General features: G+C 46.3%; 2 protein-coding genes across 4 annotated transcripts in view; both read left to right on the forward strand.

Moving 5' to 3' along the window:
• INAVA (innate immunity activator) overlaps positions 1-7220 on the forward strand; it is a 47263-nt gene extending 40043 nt beyond the window's left edge. For both annotated transcript variants that reach the window (XM_006038420.3, XM_006038421.3), the window contains exons 8-9: positions 1541-2261; positions 4265-7220. In XM_006038420.3, coding sequence (XP_006038482.1) covers positions 1541-2261; positions 4265-4357 — 814 coding nt within the window. In that variant the 3' untranslated portion in view covers positions 4358-7220. The remainder of the gene's footprint in view (positions 1-1540; positions 2262-4264) is intronic.
• Positions 7221-13490: 6270 nt separating this feature from the next.
• The window catches only part of KLHL12 (kelch like family member 12), a 40910-nt gene continuing 32066 nt past the window's right edge, over positions 13491-22334 (forward strand). The window contains exons 1-3 of one of the 2 annotated variants that reach the window (XM_006038422.3): positions 13491-13629; positions 14110-14480; positions 21321-21474. In XM_006038422.3, the coding sequence (XP_006038484.1) occupies positions 14298-14480; positions 21321-21474 (337 nt within the window). In that variant the 5' untranslated portion in view covers positions 13491-13629; positions 14110-14297. Of the gene's footprint in view, positions 13630-14109; positions 14481-19228; positions 19298-21320; positions 21475-22334 lie in introns of those variants that run through there. The other variant, XM_025194938.1, reaches the window with a different exon arrangement.

Genomic DNA, 22334 nt, shown 5'->3' on the forward strand with positions numbered 1-22334 from the left:
TGGGATAGCAGGTGACTATGGATCTGAGTGGAGCACTCTGTTAGGAAAGGGAAGAAAAGCTAGATGCTGTAACTAAATGAGCCTGACTTAAATCCTAGAACCTGTGATTTTTAGGACTCTAGCAACTTTTCTAACCTTGTAGTGTCCAACAGTGGGATGTTCTGTCCTTCCTGAACTTCTTTCTCTCAAGCGTTCATACCACTGAACCAACTCCATGCACTAAATAGCTGTTGGGTGAAGGATGCTCTCCTTCAACATACTGGAAACCTTCCATGTATAATCATTAGCAGTAGTCAGGTCCTTAAAGGACTCTACAGAGTCCCTGATACTTCTTCATTTTCAGAAAATACGCTCTGCCTAGAGAAGGGATTTTGGTTTCAATCCATTACTTCTATTTTTTCATTTTTGTTGCTGGTTGGTTTTGGCTTGGGATAGAATAGGATGTTGCAGGATCTGGGGATATAAGGTACAAGGGGGAGTCACTCGAGTTCAAAGGTAAGGGCTGTAGTGTTGGTGTTAAAGGGTACAAGGAGGTGGCAGTGTTGTTTGGGATGTCAGTGTGGAGGCTTAAAGGTAAGAGCCAGCATTGAAGATTAAGAGGGGAAGGGGGAGTCACTGAGATTTGGGGGTAGGAAGTCCCATTGGGTTTGGGTTGATGGTTTTAGGGCATAGGAATAGAAAGCACTCAGTGTTGCAGTTTGGGGTCTAAGTGTCAGGGTTTAGTGTTCTGAGCAGGTATCAGTGTTGGTGTTAATAGTAGAAGGATGATCTTTGGGGTGTCAGTATCAGGGTTTCTGACCTGGCATTGATGTTGTGAGCGTCATTCATGGAATGGAATTGCTTTTTCCAAGAGGACATTTTTCTGGCTTTCCAGTGACATTTCTTCATCCTGGTCTCTGCTCATTTTCAGTATCAAGCTTGTACTGTACGATTATGGAAAAGATGAATTTAACACGTCTCATGAAAAACAAACCCACCACCTCTCCCCACATCATAGGAACTGAGGCCAAAGGGGGAACAGTATGAAATGGGAGGTCTTGTGGGTACAGTGCTGATGGGTACAAGTGGTACTAAGGGGATTGGAAGTTTGTGTGCTTGGAATCGCTCATAAAACCTTCTAATGTGTGTTGTCTGGACTGCTCATTTCCTAAGTGTGAATAGTTTTCTGGGATTTTTGACGGTGCTCCTTTCAGCCTGGCAGGGATGGGAGCCTAGCAGCCCAGTAAGAAGCCTTGCTGCCTCCAGAGGCATGAGTGAGAGCTCCACTCCAGACTTGTGCAAGGCCTGTTTCCAGTTGTAAGTGGCTGTGTGATCATCATTTAGGCTGGGGAGTTTAAGGTAACTGGATGCAATGCTGGCTACATCCCTCCCTTGTGCACTATGGATTAATCATGTTACGCAGATGGGCCATTAGGCACGGGCAGGTCCTTGATTTGCTTTCAGCCTGAAATTCTAGGAGGGAAGGGGAAAGGGCATAGTTAGTCCTTCATTCATCGCCTGTGTTGGGAGTGGTCTCTAAATGGATTCCTCTTGTCCACAGAGTGGAGGTGTGCCAGGACTACGTGGAACCCCGTGGAAGAAGCATGCTACCAAGGAGGCGCCCTACATACTACACCATCACTGTCCCCAGCTACTGCTTTCCCCTGCCTAAGCCCAGCGTGGTCTCCAACCCCACCTATCACTCCAGCTCTGAGGACAGCAACTCGGACGTCTCCAGCATTTCATATGCCACCTCTCCTGGCAGCAGCAGCCCTGACATCTTCCTGAGGCCAGTGCCCCCACCAGCTATTGCGCAGCCCTCTCCAACATTAAGGGGCCAGATTGTTGACAGGCCTGGAGCAGTGTATTACTACCAGACCTCCCAGCAGCTACTGCTGCCTCCTTGCTGCATCCCAACTGTGGAGTATGTATCTGAGAGCCGCACGGTGGCTGCAAGGGAGTTCAGCTGCAGCCGCCCTTCCCTGGGGGCCGGTGGGCCACCTCTGTTTTCCTATGAGGAGGACAGGGTGCCCATGCGCTACCAAAGACTGGTGCCCTCCCAGAGCAGGATCGTGCGCACCCCATCCCTCAAGGACTATGCTACAGCCAGAGGCAGGACACTTTCCAAATCAGCTGTGACGGAGGAGCTGAAGTCATGGCATGTACGCACCAAGCTGAGGAACTCACGGCCCCATTCGCTGGACAGGCAGGGGACTTTTCGAATGTGCAGCGGGCCAGGCAAGGAGCTGTATGCCTTGCGATCCCCCGTGCAGCGAGTTCAGGTAGAGCAGCCTGGGGAGTAAGAGCCAATGCAGAGGGCAGTGCTCTTCCAGGGACATTGCATGACGAGGGGAAATAGTGGAACTTCCTATCACACTAGCTTCTCATTTGCCAGGGGGTAAAGTAACTAACTATCCTGGATTTTCCAAGACACCCCCAAATCTCAGGGCTGTGTCTTGGTGTCCCCAAGGCTCCCTGAAAAAAGGATCTTCATCCTTGCATGTGATAAATTGGTCCCAGATCAGTGCCAGGCAGTGTCCTGAGCTGGGCCAAAACTGTGTCCCCCAAATTTTGCTCCCTGAAAATTGGTCATTTTACCTAGCACACTGCAGAAGCTTGGGCTGCCTTGCCCACCGGTGCCCAATGAATATGAGCTGGCAGGAATAGGGGAAGGGGGGGAATGCAGGAATGGATTGCGCTCTAGGCTCTGCCAACTCAAGTTAAAATTTCTACAGATTAAATAGGCTTGTGAGTCTTGTTCTAATCCCTAGAAGGAATGGTGTCCACATCACTCTACGGCCAGACACAGAACTGTGAGTGAAGGGAGCCCCAAAGCGTGAAAGAGGAAGAGGGTTAGGATGGAAGGGCATGGCAGACCTATAAGGGGGAAAGCTACTAGTATATTGCCTGTTAAACTTTGGTTGCCTTAGCCACTACTCTGCACCCTTGCTTTCATGTATAGGAGCAGCAAAGCATGGAGAATGGAAGTGATTTAGCCCCAGGCCTCCTGACCTCCTGTGTCCCCATGTGCTGTTTACCTTGTAATTAAATGGTTAGCAATTACCAGGCATGGGATCAGCCTTGAGAGGATAGTAACTCACAGCCTCTGTTAACGAGACCCTCTAGCACAGTAAATTCATCCTAATTTGATTGGTAAACAGTAGTGATCATGGCTTGGTATTTATGGCTTTGCTGAGAGAGTCGGATCTTTGTTTCCAGGGTCAAGGAATAAAAAAGAGTCACAAACGTAGAACTGAGACCATCAGCTAATGACTACTGTTGGTCACTCTTGCATTGGAGCAAAACACAGGCACAAGACCATCTCTCCTATGAATTTACTCCAGTGTATCATTTCCGTGTATTCTCTGCTCTGTAGAGAAATGATGCTAGTAAAATATTTGTGACAGAATAGTGTTCAGGCCAAGATTTGTGACACTTTGCATGTAGAATAGCAGCATTGTATACTGCCTTAGCTAGATCCTAGATCTAGCTGGTGTAAATCAGCATCATTGGCTCTAGTGGAGCTATGAAGTGTTATGTCAGTTGGAGGTTTGGCCCATTGACTCCAATGACACCACTCCAGTTTAGATCAACCCAGACTCTGGACCTATACCTTTAAGGCTACTTTAATAATATTGTAATGTATTTGAGCACACAGTTGAAATATCCGTGCAGTGTCTTTGACTAATTATTTAACGCAGAAACCCTTCCAAAACTTGCATCTCTTCTTCTGCAATCCCTCACAGTCGAAGATGATTGTTTTCCATATTTGTGGGTCTGTAGATGGCTGAGGAGGCCAATCCGGGATCGACAAACCCTGTTGCAAGATCCAGGATCGACAGTTTCTGTTGCAAAAAATGTGCATCTATACCTATGCAGAAGAGGGAGCTAGTTAATACAGATCAGAGATGGCTCCACCAATGCCCTTAAATCCTAACTCTACTCCTATTTTAAACCTTCGGGTTCCCTTCCTACGTACAGTTCTGTGACACATCATCCCTTTCAGGGATTAGAACAAGACTCACGTGTTTTATTTATTTGTGGGATTTTTAAATTTAGGCCTCCGAATTCATTAGCTTGAAGTTATCACTTTTAACGTAGCCTCTTGTGGTGCCCTCCAGTGCCTTTTGGGTGGAATGAGACAGGGTGTGGGATCCTGTTATGCCAGATGCAGTATGGATGCCTACATGGGGCAGGCATTGTGCATTGATCTCTAGATCTGATGTACAGGATGACTGCGCCTTTTCCAGTACCATTAAGCAGCTCTTTCCTTTGCCCTGTGCAGGTCCCTCAGATCCATGTCCTGAAGCGGTCCCCTGAGGGTGCCCCCGTGCAAGTCTACGTGCCTGAAAATGGTGAGATCATCACTCAAGTCTAGAGCCAGCACTGCATCTGCTGCCATCCTGCCCAGCTGACTGCCTTCCTTGCCAGGGTATCCCCAGACTTCCTGCCTGAGAGAGTGCCAGGTAGTCCGAGGCACTGAGCTCCTCAGTCTGCCACCCTCTAAGCTTCTTGGGATGATCCAACATCTATCTGCAAGCCATATATTTGTGCTGAGACAGAGGCCTGGGCACTTCCTGCCTTTGTCCCCCATTACCCCTGGAGGACACCACTGTAGGAACAGAGTTCAGACCACACTAATCCTGACTGTGTCCTTCAAACATAGCTGTCATTTGGAAGACCTGGATTAATTTTGGCATATTGTTACCCTCTCTGCTCCTCTTTGGACTGAGGGGCAAACAGAGAACTGTTGTGTACGCTTCCCGCTGTGTCTTCTTTTCACTCTCATCCTATTTATTTATCTATCTGTGGAGAAGCATGAGAAGTGAGCTCACTTTGGACACAGTGTCCTTTCTATATCTTTTGGGGAAGGATTGATCCAGGAACAGTGTGCAGGCAAGACAAGTTTTGAAGCCTCCATTTGGATCTTAGAGGCAAAGGGACCTGCTAGATTTCTTAGCAGAGTAACAGAGAGCAAGTTGTGCACATGGTGACAAAGACCTTTGCTTTGGAAAGACAAGAGGCAACAGGTCCATCAAATCCCTGGGTAATGATTGGCTACAAATGCAGGGGACTGCACTAAATGGCTCCAGAGGCTTTCCTGGTATTTATCCCCAAGGAGACCACTGTATTTGGTTTGTGGATGTGTTTCAGCTGATAAGATTATCAGCAGTTTTGCACTGAGACCTTGCAAACATTGCCCTGGTGATGGCACTTTGCTAGGACACAGGCTGCTACCTAAATGGTACAGGATCATTTAGAGAGTGCCAGGATTCGGGCAAATGCTGATAAATTCTCCCTCTTAATTGATTCTGCAAAGCAACTGCTAGTTTGCAGACCATGGTGCAAACAGTGCATCCCTGCAGGATGCAGCAGGAGTGAGCCAGCCTGTCCGTATGTCTGCATGTATGGGGAATGAAAGGAAAAAAGAGCTGGCTGCTAGTCTCTCTGCACTCCTACGAACCACTCCAACTCTCTCATTGAAGAGGAGCCATGAATCTTGCCATCTTCCAAGGCTTTATATATTCTTTTCAGTTTTATGGAAAATGTCTTTAAGACCAGGATACCTACCAAGCTTTGTGGGCAGCAGCTGATAGTAGATGAAGTTTACAATTTCATTTTATCTAGGTACTTACATCAGTCCCAGCAAAGCCAGTGCCTTCCAAGACTTTGTGGATTTAACCTTGGAATACCCCTGGGGGACAAGAAAATGGTATCCTCACTTTACACAAGTGGAACCGAGGCAGAAAGTAGTTGAGATGACTTGATTAAGGTTGTGCAGGAAGGTCTGTTGTGGAGTCAAGAACAGAACCCAGTTCTGTCAACTACCTGCCAAGTGCCTTAGCCACAAGACCATCCCTGAAAGGGAAATGCACTGAGAGCAGAGGGAATGGGGTTGTTTCTGTGTCTTTGAGTAATCCAAAAAGCTGCTGACTTTGCTCACAGTGGCCTTTCATAGTGCTGGCAGGAAGTCTAATCTTCTGAGATCCAATGGACAACTGGCATTTGCTATCCTTTAATATCTCTGTGGCTGGTCAGGTGCTTTTCACTAGGACTGGTTTACCATGGAGTGTCAAAAGCATCTTGTAAAAACATGCCCCAGGTTTAATAAGCCAGTTGTTTTGGAGCAGCCAGCTGGGCTCTTCCTTGCAACTTCTCTGGATATCCATGAGCATTAATCACCTAGGTCAGTGTTTCCCAAACTGGGGCATGCCCATAGGCGGGAGGAGGGGAAAGGGGGTGAATGTTCCTATAAAGGTGCATGCAAATCATGGTGACAATCAGCTGTGCCCTTCCCCATTCTTCAGCTACTCTTGTGACCCCCTACTTCAGACAGCAGTGCCCCTTCCCCTTGCTGCCAGGTCTCATGGCCAATTGCTGCCAATTTACCCCGCTGCTGAGGGGCAGCAGCAGCAGTTTGGAACTGGTGGCAAAGGAAACAGCAGCAAAAGAAGTGGCGGCTGCAGCTGAAATAGGGAGGCGAGAGGTCTGGGAAACACTGAGGCAGGGTATAGATGGATGTAACAACTTCAGTATCAAAGGATACCAGTATAAGCTGCTATCATGCTACTGCTACATTTGCATAATTCTGTGGTGATACGAGTTTAACCCTGTTTCATTCAAGGTCAAAGTCAAGGTAATTTAGTGTAATTATGTCACTACCAGATCATGCAGCTGTGAAAGTGACAGTATAATAGCTGATACACACTTCAAAGCAGCAGCCCCCTTTCCTTTTTAAAGCAGGTAAAAGATATATTTGCCCATACCCCTAAACAGTTCTGCAGCCCTCACCCCTATTTAGTCTAAGTGCCTTTCAGTCCTCCTCCATCTCTCAGGCAGAGAACTGAAGCCCACATACATTAAACAGTTTGCTCAGGAAAACTGGAGCAGAGTCAGAAATCGAGCCCACATCACCAGAGTCCCAGCCTAGTACCTTGTCCTCTCTACCAGCCTTCCCTACTTAGACAGCTATCGTTGTTTCCTGTTATACTCCCATTTTGCTCACTATTCTGTATCTCTTATGATTGTCCATGTGTCTTTCTTTTATTTCTCTGATAGACTAGAGATGTTAACCTACTAACGATGCTAACAGAATTAGTAACTACTTTTTATATATGGTATCCATGGCACATGCTTTCTTTATATTAACTTATTTGTAATAATGTACAGTATTTGGTACCTAATCTATGAATGTGTATTCAACTACAAAGGGTCAATTTTGTTCTGGATTTCATTCCAAAATATCTTCATTAATAAAGTCTGTAATTTGGATTTGCATGGCTTATTTTTGACCCAACAGATTCCATCTAATTCTTAGAGATTCCTTTGGAAAGGTTTTGTCCCAGCCCATGCTTTCAGGCAAAGCTGACACAACAGTCTTGCTAAAGCTAGGGAAGTAATTAACTGAGGCAAGAGAGAAACTGCACCTGCAGTTATCAAGCACAGGATACCACTTTACACATGTGGAACTAAGTAAGTAAACACAGGGATAATTGGCCATGTTAGTCTGCAGCCAAGGCAGAACAAAGTAGTACAGAGGCTGGCTAAACAAGCAGGAACACTCCCCTATGCTTGGACTTTAGTATAGTTACAGGGCATAGAGTCTTATTTTCCCCAAAGCATCCTCCCAGCTGTGCCAGAGACTCCAAGAAGATCTTTGAGTGTTATTAGCATTGATTTTGCTGCCCAGATATGGGTAGCAGAATAAAAAGCCTAAAGCAGTTGCACCTTTTGTAAAGCCAAGAGGAAGCTGAGCTGAGATTATTTCCCACTGTATGGGTACTGGTGTCTTTTCAGCTTTTTTGTCCTTCCCATGATTCCATTCTATAACAAAAAAGTTTTGGAGTCCTCTGGAGATTAGAGAAATGCCTGTTCAAGTAAGAATTCTGTTTCATATTATGTAGTTACTATGCAACTTGTATCACAGGATGCCTTTTTATGGGTGTGCAATCCATTCTTTGGAGACAGTAGATACAATAGAGGGTCATTAAACTTAATGACTATTCTCTGGATTGAAGCATAGATATGCTAAGGAGAGTGGCTGGAGCTCGGAAAAGTTATCCTCCAGCTTGTCTGTGGGGGGCTGATGGAGTAAGGAGAAAAAAACAGCAGCGGGACAAAGGAACTGGGTATTGCAAGGAGTCCTATACATTCAGGAGATTCACCCAGACAGGAACAGAAATTCTGGGCAAGAGAAGAAAGGGGATAGGCTTTAGCTCTGGGCCCAACCAAGATCCAAGAGGGCCAAAGCTAGTAGGACTTCATAAGTCAGAGCCATAGGCAATGCATAAGGGGATTATGGGGGGCCCCAGTCGTGACCTGCTGGTACTCCCCCAGATTTGGGAGGCATGATATGGTCAGAGCCCAAGCCAAGGACAGCCCAGAAAGATCCTGGGTCACCTCGGCCCAAAGAATTCTGTAAAGCAGCTGAGGCAAAGAATTATATTATTTCTTATTTTTGTCTAGATCTGTATATTTCTTTTGCTACTAGGTGCAGAACAATGGTGTTTTGGAACCCTGTGCAAAGCCTGAATGTTATGCGTTGCATCTATCATGCGCCCCTGGAGAGACCAACTAAAACAGATATTTCCTACCTTCTGTGGGGTTTTGAGTTTCAACAGCTGCTGGAAAGGCTTCTGGAAAAGGCACCTATTTATTTATTTTTTAGATTTATATGTCACCCTTCTCAAAACAGGCTCAGGATGGATTACAATAAAAGACACAACAATTATAGAAACAATGAAATATTAAAATAAAAAACATACAAAACTTCTTAGGATGGTGTTATTTCAGGGTCTAAACAATAAATCTGGGGATCTCTTTGTCAAGAGGGCTGTCAAACACAAAGTTCACAGCCAGACTACTTTGCCTCGAGGCCCAAAGTTAGTGATTGTGATTATACTCCTGCCAGTCCCGGGAGCCTAAGGGAACAAAGGACTCAGGGCTTGGACCTGCTCCCAACAGTCCTTTCAACAGAGAGAGTGTGGAAAAGGTACGTTATAGATTGTTCTAGCTACGAAGAAAAGAAATGTGACTGAGTTCCTGAAACCTATTTGCAAACCCCTGCAAGCCATGTGTAAGGACCCACAGTGCAAAATATCTGCTTTGAACGCATTTGAAAACAGAAAGGCAAACATCGGAAAAACAAATTGGCTTTCTGATTTGTGGTCACCAGTCAAAAATTCAGGTGCGAGGGTGGGGAAAGGATCCTGGTGGGAAAGTTTTGCAGTGGAAGACAGGAATTGGTTCTACCACTTTCCTTGGTTCAGTCAATCTCACTCTGAGCCCTGATTATTAATATGTTTGTTTTCAGAAGTATCCTTCTTTTCAGCATGTTCCTGCTTTTGGGAACCCAGCTTGGCACACTGTCAGCCTTTTCTTATCTCTCCTTGGAGTTAATGGGATGTGCAGGGACTTGGTCCCTCTGGCCATCTCTCACAGCCAGATTGGAAGCTATATATAATAATGGTTGTTGACCAAATTGTTCAGACTAAATATCACACAACCAAAGATAACCACACGTTCTTCTGCCTGAATACCTGTCATTTAGAGAGACACAGACAGCTAATTAAAGAAGGCGTACCCTATAGACGGAATCACTGATATAATAATAGCCTTAGAGCTATGCTACAACCTATACCCCTGCATGGCTACAACCTATACCCCTGCAGATATCCTTAGATTCTAAGGGTATCTACATATATTCACTCCTGCTGGTTTCTGAGGTTGCCCTGAAACCAGGGCACAGGTGTCACATCTTATGCCTTTTTATCTTTTCTAGCGTGAAATCATGCAATCCTCTGGCTGTTAAACTGGACTCTGCACTCCCAAAGCCAGTGTCTTGACTACGCTCATATAACAGACCTGACTGGGTTCAATGCCTGTGATTCTTTCCTCTGGGAGCTTGAGAGTAGCAGCGAGTATACAGACCAGGTAGCCATTTCAAACCAAAGCATTATTTAGTATTTTGCAGTAGTAACAAAACATTTAGGGGGAAAAAAGGAATTTTAAGAACAAGAACAATCTAAATACTTATAGACTTTATATGACCAGTGATGTACCACCATCCAGATCTCTTGATGGTAACCTAGACAGATGTAGTTTCTTCAGACAGACAGAGGATGCCCATTAAGTCTTCATCCTGACTCCCTAATCATATACTGTGTATAACAACTGCAGAGAGCAAGAGATCCTCTCTGGCCTTCCCAAATTTCCTTGTTATATGCACTTCTGGCTTTTTACCCTTCCCGATGAACTAGTTTTGCAGGTTGGCTGGGGAGAAAGTAAAATCTTCAAAACTAGCAGTAGGGCACTGTCCTCTAGCAGCTCTCAAGTGTTTGTTTAGGGCAAACTTATCTTGGGCTATATTTTTGCATCCCTACTCCTATCAAACTGATCTAAACTATACAAAATGATATCATAAACTGCTATAATCTGGTCACCACAGCATTCTGGGACCATTAGGGAGTAGCTTCAGTTCTATTCAAGGGGCATAGGGTTGATTTTAGCCAGCTACACTGAGGTAAAGCTAGGGGACACTTTGTATCCACTAAGATTGTACAGGGTTAATTTTCCATGTGACTACATGCCTCTTTTGCAGTTTTGACAGAAATGCTAAACCTTTCTTCCCCATGGTTCAGGTCAGGTTTTACAGCCCCCACTTATACTGTTATTGGCCTCAAGCTGGCCAGATTGCAATCCTGCCTCTGGATTGCTGTGCGGCGCTAGTCCAAGGAAGGCAGAGGGGGTTATGCAGGAGGAGGCATGGCAGGACAGGGGCATGAAACTTAATGTGGAGGAACCATGGGGGCTCTGGAGAGACAGGGCATTTAAAGCTGATAAGTAGAAGGAAGATAACACCCCAAATCACGGTTGGGAAGTGGACAGGGACCATGGGGCAATGAGGATGTCCCATTCCTCCAAAGGTCCTTGCTGCTGGTGCTGGTCTATGCTCCTGCCAGCTGTTATGGGAGATAACTTTCCAATAAGGGGTGACTGTACCATGTCTGAGAACCTGAAGAGCTCCACTCTTAGGGTGAGACAGCACGGCATGCATGGGGGGAAGAAGAAAGCCTAGATGTGGCACTGTCTTAGCTTGCTTTCTTCAAGTTTGGCAGCTGTGTTTCTGGTTGGTTGGCTCATCACACCAGTTCCCTCTTCCCTGAACTCAGATGGTGGTGGGGAACCTTCCACAAACAGACCAGGCTCCAGAGTATTTGTTCAATGTGCTGGTGGCTTGCATGCAGCTCTGTCTTCTCAGATCCTCCTGGTGGCAAACCTAGGCAAAGCAGCACATGGTCCCTGGTCCACTACTGCTGAGCTCCAATTTCTCTCACATGTGCATGGACCCACAGGCATCTCCCTTGCAAGATTTGGGGCCCAAGGATAGAGCAGGATGGGTAACCCTAGCTGAATCTCAGCTCTGCCACCCCCCACAGTACAGTTCTACCTGGTGGAGGTCTGTTTTTCTGTACTTTTATTTAAACCAATTGGATCAAGGTTTTTGAGTTTTGTGGGACACCTACTTTTGGATCTGGGGCTGAACTAGGCAATCTGAATAGCAGGGTAAAAAGCTCAGTTCTGTGCAAACAGCCACCTGTAGGACCAGAGCCCGGGGCATAGCAACTTCTAGCATGTGGAACCAACACGGTTCCTATACCCTCTCACTGGTTTCTATGCTATGAAGACACCACTTTATTTATCCAGCTTTGACCTAAAAGGGCACATTCCTCTCCCAAAGTCACACCATCTGCTTTAATGCTTGTGATCCCCCATAATGACAATCTCTATTAAATGCTGTGGGCTCTTCATGTTAAACATTCTTCAGCTCTAGCAGCTTTTCTGCAGCTTATACACAGAGCTGCATATTCTCAGCATCTTGCAAGATAAAGCCTTAAATGAGCAATTGGTGTCATTTGTGTTTTGGAATTAAGAACTCAGATGAGAATTTCCTTCATTATGTTCTGAGCCAACGTTGAAGTGCTGCCATTAAATGAGTTTCCAGTAGAAGTGTTGTTGGCAAGAGTCCCTTTAAGGCTGCTGTTGTGAACTGTACCATAGGGATGTGCGCTGTGGTAAAGATGCTCCATATATAATGTTCTCTGTAAACTATGTCTGTAGGTTGGGATCCTGTTGGCTCAGACTCCATAGGGGTCAGGTGTCCAGGTTGTAACTGCATTGGTCTAGAGACAAAAGGAATCAAAACTCATGGCAGAGGAATATCTTTTATTAGAGCGACTAGGCAGGCAAGGTTTGTTGGGTAGATGTGATATCTTTTATTAAACCAACTGAGTAGTTGGAAAAAAGTTCTTAGCAAGCTTTTGGGTGCAGCTACCCTTCTTCAGGCACAGGGAGCCTCTGCTGGTCTGAGACTCCAAGGAATAAGAGAAGCTAGAAGTGTGGCAGGATGTCAGTGAGAAGGTAAATAGGGAGAAATTAGAAAGACAAAAGGTAAAGCAGAGAGAGGAGGGGAAAGGCTAAAGGGAGACATTACAGTGATAGACTACAAGGTGGAAAAGAGGCTGTCTGTGAAAAAGGAAATAGCTGGAGATCAGGGCAACAGGAATGAGAGAAGCTCAAAGTGCGAGAGGATGTAGTGAAAATATAAATAGGTAGAGCGGAGAAACAAAAGGGGAGGGGGAAAAGAGCAGGGGGGAAAAGGCCAATGCGAAACATTACAGAGGTAATAAAACAGGATAAGAAAGAGGCTCTCAAAGGAGGAGGAAATAGTAGGAAATCAGGGAGATAAAGGAAAGAAGGGGAGGGGAGGGGAGAAAAGAGGTCAGGTCAGGCAGGCACCTGTTGAATCAGATGTCAGGCAGTGAAGAGAGGCTTTTTCACAGTCTGTCTCTGTAATGTCTCCCTTTAGCCTTTGTTCCCCCTGCTCTCTTCCCCCTCCCCTCTCTGCTTTACCCTTGGTCTCTCTAATCTCTACCCATTTACCTTCTCACCGACCTCCTGCCACACTTAGCGTCTCTCATTCCTCGGGAGTCGCGGACCAGCAGAGACTCCCGGTGCCTGAAGAAGGGCGGTTGCGCCCCTAAGTTTGCCAAGAACTTTCCTCCAACAACTCAGGTGGTCTAATGAAAGAGATCGCATCTACCCAAGAGCCTTGCCTGCCTGTGTCCTTGGACAAACACGGCGACAACCAAGGACCCAGCGAGTAGTGTTTGCAAAAGCATGCCTGTGCAGGGGCCAGGGGGTGCTCAGCAGACAGATGCCCGGCTCTGGCTCCAGTGCGCACAGAGGGTGCAGGTGTAGACTCGGGGCTCCCAGCATCTCTCCGACCCGAACACGCGTTAGAGCCGGGGGCCAACTGGAGCAGTATCACGCGATGAGCATGCGCAGGACCCCCGCGCCGCACTCGGCCACCGGGACAAGAGGCACGTATGGCAGGGAGTTCCGACGCGCCTGCGCAGTGCAGGACCCTGAAGCTGGAAGTGGGGGCGGGCCCTGACGTGAAGTAACCGCGGCAACAAGAGCACGCAGCCGCTCGGGGGGTCACGTGGAACGAGGGGCGGGGCGGGGCGCGCTGACGCTGTCAGCGCGCACTGCAGGAGCTTGGGTCACGTGGCACGAACGGCTGCAGGCCTGTGATGCCATCAGCGGGCGCCGGGCCCGTTCCCCGCTGCGGGCGTGGTGCGGGCTGAGGTGTGTCCGCGGGCGGGGTGTGCCTGTCAGGGGAGGGGGCTGTGCTCCCCCGGCGGGGGGGTGCCCGCTGCCCCGCCCGCGGTGGCTCTGGCCGCCCAGACTGGTCCCCGCCGGCCTCCTGAGCCAGGAGCAGGTGCTGCCTTTGTCCCGGGACAGCTGGTGCCTGGGTTTATCCCGGAGCAGAGATCCCGGGATTGGCCCGTGCCGACATAGCCCTTTCCACACAGGCTCGGGTGGCCATCGTAAAGGACAGTCCGGTTTTCTGCTACTCTGTCCTCTCTTGATACGAAACCCAGCGCCTTATGTCCATTTCAAGAGAAAAATCGAGGACATAGCGGCGTCCGGTTTCGTATCAATAGAGGACAGCCGAACTGTCCTCTACGATGGCCGCCCTAGCTGTCACTTTTGTGCCAGAAACCTGGCATGAGCCTTCAGACGCTGTCCTGGGATTAACTGTTTGTGCCCTTTTGTCCTATGAAGCTCCTGGGACAGCAGGCGCGGGCGTCCGAACGGCAGCGCATTGAGCCCGGATGAAACGGTTTGCCCCTCGACAAGTGGCGTCTGTTTGCGGTCTCCGTGTCGGAGGCTCCCCGCGCTCCCGGTGAAGTACGGCTCTGCTCGCAGGGAGCTGAGGCGCCTCCCGCTCTCCGTGCTATGCTGCTGACGCTATGGCTCCGAAAGATATCATGACTAACTCGCACGCCAAGTCCATCCTCAACGCAATGAATTCCCTGCGGAAGAGCAATACTCTCTGTGACGTGACCCTGCGCGTGGAGCAGAAGGATTTCCCAGCCCATCGGATTGTGTTGGCTGCTTGCAGCGATTACTTCTGCGCAATGTTCACCAGCGAGGTAGGCCAGGCAGTTGTCGCAAAAGGACTTTGGATCCGTGTCTGTCACGAATGTGGCTGGTGCCTCAAAACCTCCGACTGGGGATCCAGGGGGTTGTTGAGAGAGAGAGAGAGAGAGTGCTCAAGAGACAGGAGTTTCCACCTTGCTAATGTAGGTTTATTCAGCAGATAGCACATGCTCCTATACCTAGACATGCACTGGTTACTTTACAAGCGAGTCTTCCTCCCTATCCTTGATATTAGACAATTCAGGGTCTCACTGGGGCATAGTCTAGTCATCCAGCGGTTTAGTAATCCAGTGGCCTCTTGTTCCCAAACTTTTTTTTATGCCTTTTTAGTTGCGTATTTATTATTTTTACCATGACTGTTGCCAAGGCTACTGGCCATTTTATAGGTTATTTGCCTAATTGAGTTTTCACTATTGGTTATCTTTCTAAAACTCTGTCTGCATAGACACACCCAGGCTGTTATACTTTTCTTATCACACTTTTTTTTCTCTTTCTGAGCATCTTCTTATTGTCCTTGACAAAGTTTCTACTTTAACAAAGCTTGCAGCTGCTTTGCTCAGCTTTAACTAGCTAGTGGCTTTTTAGCGAGCTTGCTGAAGTTTAGCAGTGCCGTGCAGAAGTGGCGACTGGCAGTTTTTACGGTTTCATGGCCGTCAGCCTCCTGCTACACTACATTTTGGTACATGCTTCATCCAGCTCTTGCATGTTCTTGGTTCTAGAAAGGATTTTGCTTTCATCTTGAAGGGTTAGATTTTATTATGTGTATTATATAACCAAGTGTGATCCAATTCTACCTGGTTCAAGTGCCAGAAAAATGTTACTGTGCACACTTGTAATGGTCTGAAGGCTAAGATGACAGACTAAGTCAAAAGAAACTGTGAGCAGGAAGAGGATCCATCCACTTCTTGCATTAACTGTTTTTCAGAAGGAGAGTACAATAAGATCATGTATATTCTTATAGGTAGAATAGGATCTGGCTCTGACTACTCAGGTTATTGAAAGCCTAAGGACTCAAAGGTTTCAAACGAAAAACATTCCCCCAGTGGTCTTGTCATCCAACAGTCTTTCTGATCATGGTATTTGCATCTTAATAGTAATTAAAGATTTCAAATGGGATTATTATCCTATTATGTTAAGTGTTGTATAACCAGAAACAATGCCTAGAGAGTTTGCAACCTAAATAAATAAGAGTGAGAGAGAGCTGGGTAGGCAGCCAGTCCAGAGATGAGTTGCATCTCATTCAATATCATAGAACAGGTCAGTAGCAGAACCAAGAATATAACATTGATCTCCTGAACCCCAGTGTAGTGCTCTCTTGATTAGAAACTGTTGTTTTATTATTTGTATTAGCCTACACTAGCGGTGCCAGATCTAGCACCTATGCTGCATCTGTGTGTGGGCTGATCTTTGGGCCAAATCTGTCTAGCACAGTGGTTTTCAACCTTCTTTCATTTGTGAACCCCTTTGGAAATTTTGAATGGAGGCATGGACCTTTTTGAATTTTAAGTGTGGTATTCACTTGCTTTTGATCGTAGTCATCTTTCACGGACCTCCTAGATATAGTCTGCAGACCACAGGTTGAAAACCACTGGTCCCTAGCAGACCAGCCCTGCTTTACTCATCTGGCCCACAGGGCTGGGTGAGTTTGATATTCGCAGTTTACACTAAAGACATGTTCTTGTTCCAAGTCAGGGGCGGGCAAAGTCCGGGCTAGATCAGGCCTGCAGCAGACTCCATTTCCTAGGGCCCCTGGCCACATTGCTGCGACTGGTTTCCATGGAGACCCTAGGAGCAGCAGGGCCATGACAGTGTGGGGCCAGGGTTTCTATGGAGACTGGCCCCAGCAGCCTCCCTGCCCAGCCCATGCACCCTGCCAGTGCTACTGGGGCCAGTCTCTATGGAAACCCTGGCCTCTTGTTGTCACAGCCCCGCAGCAACATGGGCAGAGGCTGCTGGGAAATGGAGTCCAGCTGTTGGCTGGATCTGCCATTTTCCCCATCCCTGTTCTAAGTAGTAAAATGACTTTGGCAGAGCTACAGCTAACATTGATTCAGATGGGTAAATCTAAAGCTATGGGTGACTGATTCAGACTTGATGTTGTAGCAAATAGGGAAAAAGTAGAGAAGGTAAAGGAAAAGATCATAAAATTGGTTTGTTTTTTTAAATGATCTTTGTGGCTTCTTCCACAGAAGTACAAAAGATAACTTTGGTTTCCTAGTAACTTCTCAATTACTAGGGAGAGAAGAGGCATGAGCAACTGGAGATTCAGGCAGTCTACCTGAAATCTTTCTGGAGATACTGGTTTTCCTAATCTTAGCCAGTGAACAAAGCTACCAGCTAGAGGTCTGCTTTTCTGGACATATGCCATATTTTTCTCTTACCTAGTCCTAATGGGTAAATGATTGTTAGTTTCTAGAAGCTTTTTTTGGACCTGCTTATATTTACCCTGTATTTTTTGGTCTTCATGATTTATAATTTTGCTTTGTTATCCCTACAAAAACTGAAATGGCTTTTATGAAGTATGTTTGTATTGATGGGTATAGAGAACATAAAGGAAACAATGAAGTGAGTTTGATTGTTGAAAGTTTAGGCTTTACATCTGCACAGACTGAAGTTCTCCATCTACCAACAGCTGAGGCATGGACGTAGACTCTCTCCACTTCAGCCCCTAGCTCTTTCTCAGTGCATGTGACCAAAGGGATCACATCTAGCAATGTACATAGCATCTCAAATCCTGGGGGCCTAATTGAGAGCCCCAATAAAGGGGAACAGGGGCAGTGATTTGTGTGTGCTAGGAATTAGGTTGTGATTGTCAGTTTTTACTCCTGTGCGCGCCGCCTTTAAATCTCCAAATTTTAGTGCCTGTGATAATAGTTGTTTATAGCTGTTTCAAGGACTGAAAAGTGCTTCTGACCCTTGGCTCTTCTTTTGTCCTTCTGTGTCACTTAAAGGTTTTACATGTTCTTTGTTCATCGTAAAGTTTTGCTTTTCTGTTTGAAACCCCAATCTCAGAGGCCTGCCAAGTAAGATATGCCAGTACCGTGTGTTTATGGAAAAACTTCCTCCAAGAGAGATGCTTGCTAAACCCTAAGCTATGTGTGGTGATAGCAAATTCACTGATCAGGTAACAGGGGTTATGTATGGTAACTGTTTCAGTCAGCTCTGGTTTTGTGTGCTGATAGGTAGGTCCCTAGATATAACTCTAAATAGTGGTTTTGCAGATTTCACTGAAACCATGAAAAACAGCGTTGTCCGTGATTGCTGCAATTGCTGGGAAATCCGGCACTGGCCACAATTTCCCATGAAATCAACCGGGGGAAAAAAATCAGTAGTGAGGTAGACTGAATGAAGGTGCCAATCAACAGTGATGGGCAGGGCAAAGAAAGCAGTAGTAAGGTAGTAGTAAGGGATGGGGCCATGGCAAAATGCCCACAAAATCCGTGTGCTGTGAGCGGGCCATGAAAAACCCGTTGTCTCTCCGTAACTTAGGTTTTTAGTTATGTCTCTCCAGTCATCTGAGAGAACTCAGTGTGACTGATTGTGAAGTAGATTAACTGGCATAACAAGGGCTTTCATCTAAGTCAGGGGTGGGCAAAATGCAGCCCAAGGGCCGGATGCGGCCCGCCAGGTCATTCTATCCGGCCCTCAGGGCCCCTAAAAATTTAGAAAATGTATGTTAATCTGCCCTGGACTGCCTGTCATGCAGCCCTTGATGGCTTGCTGAAACTCAGTAAGTGGCCCTCTGCCCAAAATAATTGCCCACCCGTACTTTGTATATTAATTACAATCACAACTTGCGAGTGTCCTAGGGAAGTGCTAGGGGTTGGGGTGGTGCTAAGGTGCACGGTTGACAGCTCAGAGGTTACAAGTTTGAGGTCGTAGCATAATCGCTTCCAGCTTATACTTACCTGGCAGGGGAAATGCCATGACCATGATGGTGGCAAAGGAACTACCCTGACCAATGTAATACAATTAAATGGCACTGTGTAGTGGAGGGTGCACCCTTGTCTGCTTGTGGACAGGACTCCCTTCAAGAGCCTCATAGTTAGCTTCCCATTGGCCAGCCTCCAGCGGGAGGATTTCAGCTACATGCCAACTTTATGGAAATGGAAGATTCCTCCCTAGCTTGTTCCTGCAGCCATACAGCTGAGGGCAAACGAAGCTCGGGGGCATCCAAATCCTAAGCCTCCAGGTTTGGGCTTGCATGTAGGAGGCCTGCCAAAAGATTTGCAAGCATCTGAAGCGCCAGGCTGAAAAGTTTGGGGTGGAGAATACTTTCTTGTTGTAGGGCCACATATAAGTCTTGAACAATTCAAAAGATTTGGAACTGATTTATCTGGTCCTGCTAATTTGACCTTTTCCTCTTTAAAAAAAAAAAAAAAAAAATTTAAATTCATGGCTCGGCCCTGTCAGGTTCCAACTAATCTGTGAATTCAGCTTTTCAGCTCTTGGAAAGTTGGGAATTTCTTTGCTTGCTCACAACATGAGTTTCTAGTCTGCAATATCTACTTAAACTTGGGCTGCTCTGTGTTGAAGGCTAATAATCAGGTCATACCTTGGGTCGCTCTTGTCTGAGCTCTGCACTAGTTGTCAGTAATTCACCACCATGGAGAACTGTCTAAATGCAATTACTATGCCTCTGTGACATTTCCATCCTTCACCCTCTTTTGAGTTTAATGTTTACTTTAATTTTTTTTTCAATCCTGTGTTAATGTTCATTTATTTCCCTTTCTGTTTTTCCAGGAGGCAGAGAAGCTATTGATCGCCTGCTGAATCCCTGGCTGTTGACAACTGCCTTTCTTTGCATAGAGTAAGGGAACTGAACTAACTCTTCAGTTTTCCTTGTAGAATTGTTACTTGCAATGAAAACTGAAAAGTCATTTCGGCAAATATATCCCCACTTTTGGTTTGGCCCCGGAATTTCTGTGCTTGTTTCTGAAGGGCTTATTATAACTTCTAAGGATGCTTTAAGAGCTGATCATTGTCTCCACTCCTGAAAAACTAGATAGTTCAATGAAGATAAAGTACAGGCGACCCCCACTTAGCACTCTTAATTGGTTCCTGAAACACCGAGTGTTAAGCGAAACCAAAAGTATTTGATGATTCAAGATGGCGACCACAATTGTTTTTAGTGATCCAAGATGATGACCGCGAGTGTTATAACAAAAGTCACTGAGCCAGGGGTGGGCAATTATTTTGGGCAGAGAGCTGCTTACTGAGTTTTGGCAAGCCATTGAGGGCTGCATGATAGGCAGCCAGGGGCAGATAAATATTAATTTTCTAAATTTTTTAGGGGCCCCGCGGGCTGAATAGAATGGCCTGGTGGGCCACATTTTGCCCACCCCTGCCTGAGCACTAAGTGAAATCAGGTATCAATTTCAAATGAGCGTTATAGCGAAATAGCACTAAGTGAAAGTGTTAAGTGGGGGTTGCCTGTACTCTATCTAACAGTACTCTCTAGGAACTGTTTTGCTTCCCTGGGAGAATGTGTAGAAACATCCTTCTCCTGAAAATAAACTTCTGATTCTGCTCTGGTTTTCATGAGGATGTCTGCTAGAGCTTGAATGCTGGCCAGCAGGGCCTTAAGGCACATGACTTGCATCTGTCACATGGCAGTTTTTCTCTGTTCCTCTCTGCAAAGTGAAACTAGAGGGGGGTTTCTAATGTATGTGTTGTACCCAGTGTTTGGATCAGTGAAAGCAGTGCACAAAAAATAAGTGGTGATGGTGGTGGTTCCAGAGCCTTGGGCTGGCCTCTTGGGAAAGCCCTGTTTCATGCAAAGCATGGGACATATTGCTGTAGGGGCTGTTGGCATCGATGCTTGATACCTCTCTTGCAGCAGCATCCTGACTCAACTCTCACACGTTTGGAATACAGGATGAAGGTGTATATCATCTAGGTATATTCCACTCTGCAGCTTCCAATTTGTTGGCATCTGTTAAGTTTTCATTCCTTTTCTCCCAACTAAACTGGGTATTTCTCACTGTCTTCTATGGCAAGAGTTGTGATTGCCTCCTAGAATCATCTGGATGCATCTCATCTGATCAGTATCCTACCTTTGAAGGGGTTTTTGGCATCTTGGTCTGTACCTTTGAAGGGGTACTGGTGGCATCTTGGTCTGTCCTGTTTTCTCCTTGTAACACACCACAGTTTAATTTTTGCAGAAATGAGATGCTTTAGTCTTATCCAGGTTCTTGAACTCAATATAAGGTAACTTGGTGAAATTAATGGCCTTTGATACACAGGAGGCCGGGCTGATCTGATGGGCCCTTCTGCCTCAAACTCTGAAACATATTACTAATGTCAGTGGACTTGGTAGTTCACTCCCTTCCTTCTGCTTTCTATATTGCTCTTGACTTTTATGCCTTCTCTACAGTAAGTGTTTCTCACTTACCACAGAACAAATTCAATCCCATCCTCTCTCTCTTCCATGGCTGCTCCCATGTCAGTGTTTCCATGGAAATGCCATAATTGGTCTAATTTCTTTCACCACTAAAGTCTCTTGCTTTTTCTAGTTTCGCAGCTTCCTTGCAAGTATTAGTTTCCTTTCCTCATTGAATTTACTTTATCCATTCATAACAGATAGTTTAATTTAATCTTTTACAAGGGAAGCTCATGTTGTAATTAGCAATATGAACAGCTCTGACCATAGGTTTCTAAGCCCTGCTCTAAGGAAATTCCCTCCTCTTACTCGTTTTCCCTTTTTATATGCACTAAAAAGGCAGAGCACTGTTGCAGCCTTTGAAGGGTCATATTTTCAGATCCTAGTCAGCAGCATCATTGTTTTTTCAGGCAGTCTTTGAAAACCATTGTCATCTCCTTCTAATTTGCAGCTTTCAGAGAAAGATAAACCCTATGTGGATATACAAGGGTTGACAGCCTCAACTATGGAAATCCTCCTGGACTTTGTATATACAGAAACAGTTCATGTGACAGTAGAAAATGTCCAGGAATTGCTCCCAGCAGCATGTCTCCTTCAGCTGAAAGGTAATTACAAAGCATATACCCATGCAAATTGGACTATAGCTGCCATTTAGACCTTTGGGAAGTTTGGCCTTCTATAAATAAAAGAGGGATTGTGTATGGCAGACTATTTATAGGTTGCTGTGCTGTTTCCAGGCTCCTGTCTTTGTGTATTTAAACTATTTGATAATTGCTTGCTAAAGTTCATATTTGTGCATTTCTTTCTTATTGATAGAGGGGTTCACCCTTGTGGAAGTGAAGTATTATAATAAAATAAATTATTGTTCCAGGCGTATCTCTTTCTCAGGTCACTTATAGGGTGAGACTCCTTTTTGAGTCTTTTTAAAAATGTTTATTAATGTCGTTTCATATGTGGAAATTAGGGGTGCACCAATAAAGATTTTCTTGTCCAATACTGATGGCTGATTATTAACCAGCCATGTCAGTTGATACGCAGCCCAGCAGCTTGGAGAGCAACATTTGGCTGGTAAGTCTGTTGGGGGGGAGGAGGTGCATGGGAGAGAGAAGGAGCATTAGCGGGTGCTGATTGAGGCCCCCACATTGAGGGAGGGAGTGGGGCAGGGGCACATGCTGCCAGCCAGGGCAGTGAATGGGCCCCTGGCATGGGTTGTGGGGTAGAGCTGAGGGCGGCTCATCTGGGGGCGAGCAGCTCCCTGTCACAGCTCACACCCCCATGGGAGGCATGTGCCCTCTGGATTTGTGTGCCGGGTGAGGGTGGGCTGTGCGCTCAGGGCCAGGGGCTATGCCAGCTATTCCCTGGTGGGGCTGGGCTGGGATTGTGCTTGGGGAAGGCGGCGGTGCTGGGAGGGGTAGCTACGGTAAATTTTGGGGTAACTGTAGCCCACCTGTGGCCACCCCTGCCG

This window comes from Alligator sinensis, unplaced genomic scaffold, assembly GCF_000455745.1.
Source record: "Alligator sinensis unplaced genomic scaffold, ASM45574v1 scaffold1638_1, whole genome shotgun sequence".
In the NCBI taxonomy this organism is placed as follows: Eukaryota; Metazoa; Chordata; order Crocodylia; family Alligatoridae; genus Alligator; species Alligator sinensis.